This window comes from Frankliniella occidentalis, unplaced genomic scaffold (assembly GCF_000697945.3).
Source record: "Frankliniella occidentalis isolate FOCC.00 unplaced genomic scaffold, Focc_3.1 Scaffold28, whole genome shotgun sequence".
Lineage (NCBI taxonomy): Eukaryota > Metazoa > Arthropoda > Insecta > Thysanoptera > Thripidae > Frankliniella > Frankliniella occidentalis.
The window spans coordinates 2,047,128-2,053,101 of NW_026267158.1; the positions used below are offsets into that span (position 1 = coordinate 2,047,128).

General features: G+C 57.2%; 1 protein-coding gene across 1 annotated transcript in view; it reads left to right on the forward strand.

Moving 5' to 3' along the window:
* Positions 1-5,974, forward strand: part of LOC113217031 (transcription initiation factor TFIID subunit 4-like) — a 78,851-nt gene that overhangs the window by 69,701 nt on the left and 3,176 nt on the right. The window contains exon 7 of the mRNA XM_052265632.1: positions 711-785. Within this exon, the coding sequence (XP_052121592.1) occupies positions 711-785 (75 nt within the window). The remainder of the gene's footprint in view (positions 1-710; positions 786-5,974) is intronic.

The window sequence follows — 5,974 nt, forward strand, 5'->3', positions numbered from 1 at the left end:
GGTTGAGGGTATGGGTGGGAAACTTCACTGAACAAAAACTAGGGTACGCCCTTTATAAAAAATCAGGGAAAAAATCAGAAGAATCATTTAAAAAATTATTTCAAAACTTAGAAAAAAAATCAGAAAAACATCAGAAAGATAAAAGGATAATCGCAGGGAAATAAATCAGAGAAAAGAAGGAAATTTGTGTATGCTTGAATTTATAGTGAAGTACCCCTCGCCTCGGGGGAGGTAGGGGAGGGTCACGGTAAGTTGCCTAAATGCACATACAAGGATCTTGAGACAAATTCTTTACCCATTAGGTGGCTCACGATAGAGACGGAATAATTGGAAGCGACCCCCCCCCCCTCAAATCTCTTACGTTCTAGGAGCAGGGAACCATTGCCTACCTACTAGGCGGACCCTCATTCGTTAGTTCTGTTTTATATTTTTTACGCGTTCTGTTATTTTAATGCACTTTCGCTCAGCTACCCCGTGCATAATGTTAACGCACGGGGCCCTACGTATGTACATTGCATTCTTCGATACATTCCCACTGTCCAACCCCAGCTGTGTGTCCCCGCGGCCGCGGATGCTCCGCGGAGCGCCTGCGGAGCGCGGGGTAGGCAGGCCTGCCGTACAGCACTGCGGGCGGGCGGCCCAACTCCCGGGCGGCCCGCTGTGCCGGCTGTGCCAGCGCCAACATCACAGTCTCGCGCGTTTTGTTGCAGATCTATTCCCTGCTCTGCGTGGTGTCGCAGTACCAGGAGTACCGAGCCGGCCGCGGCACGGCGCACCAGCACAGGGTAAGCCTACTCTTCAAACATACTATTTGAAGATTTTGTTTTGTGTTTTACGAGACAGCATATGTTCCGTAGTACCGGGCGTGTGCAGGCCAGTACGTTGGGTTGCCTATGCACTGGCTGCAGGGGCTGCAGGCGCGGGCGGGCGGCGGGGGAGTGGTGGGGAAAGCTGCCTCGCTCTCCCCCTTGCGAAATCTGTGTGTGACTGCTCTCGCTCTCCTGAGAGCAAGATAGCTGACTCTAGCATTTTCAGTGTGTTTTCCAAATTTCACTCCAGTTTTTCTTTGCAGAAGGAAAGCTTTTATGCAAGCAGCATATCGCCCATATTACTATATTTTTAATGAAGTACTGTTTTCTAAACAAAAGTCAGTGTGTTCCATGAAAGTATTACAACTAGAGTTACCTCATTCAATAAAGTCACTAACGCAATATGAATTTAGCTATGAACCATATGGCCATCAGTTTCCACAGTGCGGCAATGCAATGGAGTGCGAATCGGACGACACCGCCCATCTTCGTTCTGCTTCGCTTGCGCCTCAGGGAAAAAATCATTCGTCTCTCTCTCTCTCTCTCTCTCTCTCTCTCTCCCCCCCCTTTCCCCCTACTATTGTCCGTGTGTCTTTCCCTCCAGCACATCGCACTGCGCTGTCTCCCCTTTTCTTTCCCATTTTATTTCAAGCCCCGCCCTCCCCTCGCCGACCCCCTCCCCCTCTTTAGACAAGAACAATGGATGGGGTTGGTCTCGAGCCGCCATCGGGGAAATTAAACGAATAAAATGAGGGAAATGGACGATTATTTGCTTGCGTTGCTTTCAGGTCGTCTCATCTCTCTTTCTCTCTTTTTTTTTCCACCTCTCGTAGGGAATCTGCCGGAGCTTTTCCTTTCCCGCTTTGATTTACCTGCGCTCTCCCTCGGCAGCGCCAGCTCCGCTACCAGCTCCGCTACCAGCCCGGGCTCGCCCCCTATACCACAAAGTACTTTGCGGCTTCCGCTACTCCCGGCCCTGCCGGCCCTGCCCCTATTCATCGCGGCGGGAGATATTACGCGGGGCGGGGAACCTGTTCGCCCCCAAACCCCCTCATTGTATGGAGCAGAACTATGGCGGCGGCCTGCTCTAGGTCGTCCTAGAGGTCTAGATGTCGTGGGCGGCGTGGCGCAGTGGCGCGCGGCGGGGCGGCCGTGCAGGGCAGGGGAGAAGCGCCGCGCCCACCCCTTTCATGTCAGAGCCAAACCGAACCATCCGCCGGCCGGCCCGCTCCCATTATGTTATGCGGGGTTGTTGTTTCGGCCAGTAGCCCCGGACCCCCTTCCCTCCCCTTCCCTCCCTCTCCCTTCCCCTCACTCAATACGTACACGAGTGATATGCCCCACCCTGAACATGCTTCAGGTTTGTAGTGTACACCACGACATCACCAGGCCTTTAAGGCGGGTTCACGATCACATTTCCTAAGCTAAACGTGTTTTCTTAAGCGAAAACGCTTTTTGTTTCCATTACCCACCGGTCTTATGGGTGCGTTCACGATGCCTAAGCTAAGCGGAATTCCTTCAGCGAAACGAAATGCTTAGACCAGGGGTCTCAAACTCGAGCTATCCGCCGAGCCTCGTCTGCATAGGCCACACGCATTACAAGCTCTTCGGCAAGAAGAGTGAGAGAGATAGATGTAGTGGTGCCTCAACGACTGACCCGTGCCCGGCCGCAACTGCTGTCGCCGCCGGCTTGCTTTGCTCGGCGCTCGGTCGCCGGCCAGTGTGTCTGTCTCTGTCACTCCCAATGGCGCCTCAATGAGTGAGACAAAGACAGACACACACACTGGGCTAGCGAGCGAGCGGCGTGTGTCGAGCGACAGACGACGGCGGCTGGGTCCAGCTCAGCTTCGAGCAACCCGAGCGCGGCTCTCGGGGGCTCGGATCCACCCGAACGCAAGAGGTGCGCGGCTCTCGGCGAGCCGCGCTACTGGGCTGGGCGAGCCGCGCTTGGCTCGCGAGCCGCGAGTTTGAGACCCCTGGCTTAGACGGATTTCCCGTCCTGATGGAAAAAAGCGCTTAGGGGTGCCCTACGCTGAACGTTTTCGTGCAGATCCGTGGCGGCGACCAATCAGGGAGTAAAACGGTCCGCGCGATTCCGTTTAGCGTACGGAGCATCGTGAATGCTCTTCGCATATGACAAAACACGCTTAGCTTAAGAAAACACGTTTAGCGTACGGGCGGGAGGGTATGATCTTGAACCCGCCTTTAGCCCCCCTTCCGGCTGTCGAGACAGAGTGTCTATCTGTGCGTATGATGCTGAGCTCTTTTCTTCCCCCTTCCACCTTTCCCTCTTTTCCTCGTTCTCCCCCACCTCGCCGGCCGCCGCTAGCGCGTCTTGTGCATGCACTTGTGCTGCTCGGCGAGTGAGGTAAAGCGGATATTTCCGGGGGTTTTGTGTTATTATTATTTGTGGGTCCCTCCTCTGACAAGCCGTGCCCCCCCCCCCCTCTTTCTACCTCACCCCTCCCTTCTACCTAACCGCACGCCACGCCCCTCTCTCTCGCAAGGCTTCAGTTTGCGGAACCAACTCCAAATAAGCTCGTCGGGGTTTGGCATAGGCCTGGCGCGGCAGCAGCACGTCACCTCACGGGCGTGGCGTGGCGGGGTGGTGGTGTAACCAACTAGGGTGAACCTGACGGAACTGACAGCCTGAGCCGCAAGGCAGGCAGCCACACCTTGGAGCGTGCACGTGCAGCGCGCCCGCCCGCCCGCCGGCCGGCCGGGCCTCTCGCCTCGCACCCGCGTTTGTTGAGTGGCCTACCCTGTAGGCTGCGGTGCGCGACAGTGTGCCGCCCGCCACCTGCCAGCGCTGCGTGCGACGAGTGGGGTAGATTGTCGGGGAAATCAGGAAATTTGCAGGAATTTGGGTCACGCGGTCGCGGGGAAGAATATGCCATTTCACTGGTGAAACGTGCAAAATTCGTGGGTCTACGCCCATTTCACTTGTCACCAGTGATTTGTGCCGTTCTTGCTATTTTTTTTAACGTGGCACTCGCAACACTTTAAGGCATTTGTAATACAAACAATTTTTTTGTATTACGAAGAGCCTAGGCTTGTATTACCAACCGACTCTTCGTATTACGAACCGGGGCTTTTCGTAATACAGAAAAATCGTTTGTAATATGGCTGCTTCGGATCCTTTGTACTTACAAACTCATTTCTTCGCAATACGGACGCTGCTGTTTGTAAGGAACTAAAAGTGAAATGTGTTTCTTTGAAGGTCAGGGGAAATGTTTATATATTTGACTGGTTGCTGTCGAGAATGCCGCTCGAGTGCTCGAGCAGGAACTCAGATGGATTTTGGTGCGAACCCTTTGCAAAGAGGACTTTGGAGAGGTGGTGTGTGAGAACTGTGAGGCAATAAGGGGCGGGGGAGGGGGGGGGGTGGGCGCGAGTAGAGATGCGAAGGGGTTGAGGGGCCGCGCTCGCCAGCCCGTGGCAATCAACTGGACCCGCACTCCCCGCAATGCCGAGGTCCGCCTCATTTAAATAACAAACCCGAGGTTGCCCGAGCGCGCGCGCGCGCTGCCCCGGCGAGCGGATCTGAAGGTAAGGCGGACTTGGGCAGTGTCAAGTTTCGGTCGAGTTGCGCGTGGTTTGCAGAGACCGCCCCGCCACCCCACCCCGCCTGGTCTCGCGGGGCGCGTGGCTGGGTGCGCGAGCCACAGCCGCGCCGCACCACATGTGCGCTGCCCCCCGCTGCCGGGCCTGAGTAGAGGAAATTAGTTTAGACGGTTTATCCAACCTCGCGGACTTTCCGCTTGCTGCCGGGCGGGATGTTCCTCTGCTTCTGCGACGCCGCGGCGCTTCCGGCGAAGAATGTCGGTAGAGTGCACGGTGGAGAGAGAGAGAGAGAGAGAGAGAGGGGGGGGGGGGGAGAGAGAGATAGGATCGTTCGTTCGTTCTAGGAAAGGCCCGGTGTGGGGGTGGGGCGAGAACAGGACGCAACTAAACGCAACCGTTTTCGGCGCGCATGGTAATGAAATTGGGATGAAATTGATTCTGGTTGATGTGTGAGAGTACTCTGTGCGGGGCAGCGGGTGCCGCGGGGAAGGGGGGGGGCTGCTCTCGTTAAGCCCAAGTTCAGCCTGACCTCAGCCGTAACGATTCACTGCTTTATTTATGTCTCTTGGTCCGACTCCGTCCCGTCTTTCCGACCCTCGCCTCTCTGTTTTCACCATCGCGTAACGCTTTTCTCTGCCCTTCTTTTTTTTCTCACTGTGCTCCGTGGCAGCAGAAGTTTGGGTCCATCAAAGCAGAAAGTGGAGTTGGTGGCAGTTTTATACCAACACGTATCACATCACCTGCGCTCTCCTCCAAGTCCGCCGCCGCCGCAGCCGCCACCCTGGTCCGGCCGACTGTGCGCAGCCGTCTGCTTGGCGCCAGGGCAGGGCTAGAGAGACTGGAGGGGAGAGAGATGACAACCGGGCCGCCGGGCGCAGTGGCGCGGCGTGGCTGTGTCCCCAGTGCCAATAATGCACGGCTGCCATATTGCCCTACGCACCGAGGCAGCCCTTCGGGTCGCCCTCGGGCCGCGCTCGGCGGCGGGCGGCGGCGGGCCCGCACCCGAATCCGGGGGGCCCGGCGGCGGCGCAGGCACTGCGTGCACTTAGCGGCCACTATGTGCACGCGGCAGTGCGGATATTTTCACTGGGGACGTGGCCAATCACAGCGCAGCGCCCGGCGGCCGAGTTGACGCCTCTCTGCTTGCTTACAGTCTCTCTAGGCAGGGCTGCCGAGGACGAGGAGGGGCAGAGGGTCCCTTCGCTCCGCCACGCCCCGCCACGCCCCGCCACGCCCCGCACTGCGGAGGTAGAGGCATTAGCAAGGTTGTCGGGAGTGTTACTGCCCCCCGGGTCTTAACTTTGCCGCCCCCCCCTCTCCCTCCCCATCCTCTAACTCCTATCTCTCCCGCTCACAGGGGCACTATAGCCCCACAGCTTAATGGAAGTGACGGTCTCAATCAAACCGCTGGAGATTTACAACGCCTATCCCCCCATCCCTTTTCTCACTCTCGCTCTCGCCCGCCCTCCCGCCCTGCCGTTGTTTGTCCTCTTCCCCCCCGCTGGCCGCGGTCTCCTCTCCCCGCTCCCCCCGGGTCAGTAATTGCGAGAGCCAACGAGATAAATAAAGAGCTGTGAACGGCGCGATAATGGAGGTGGGGG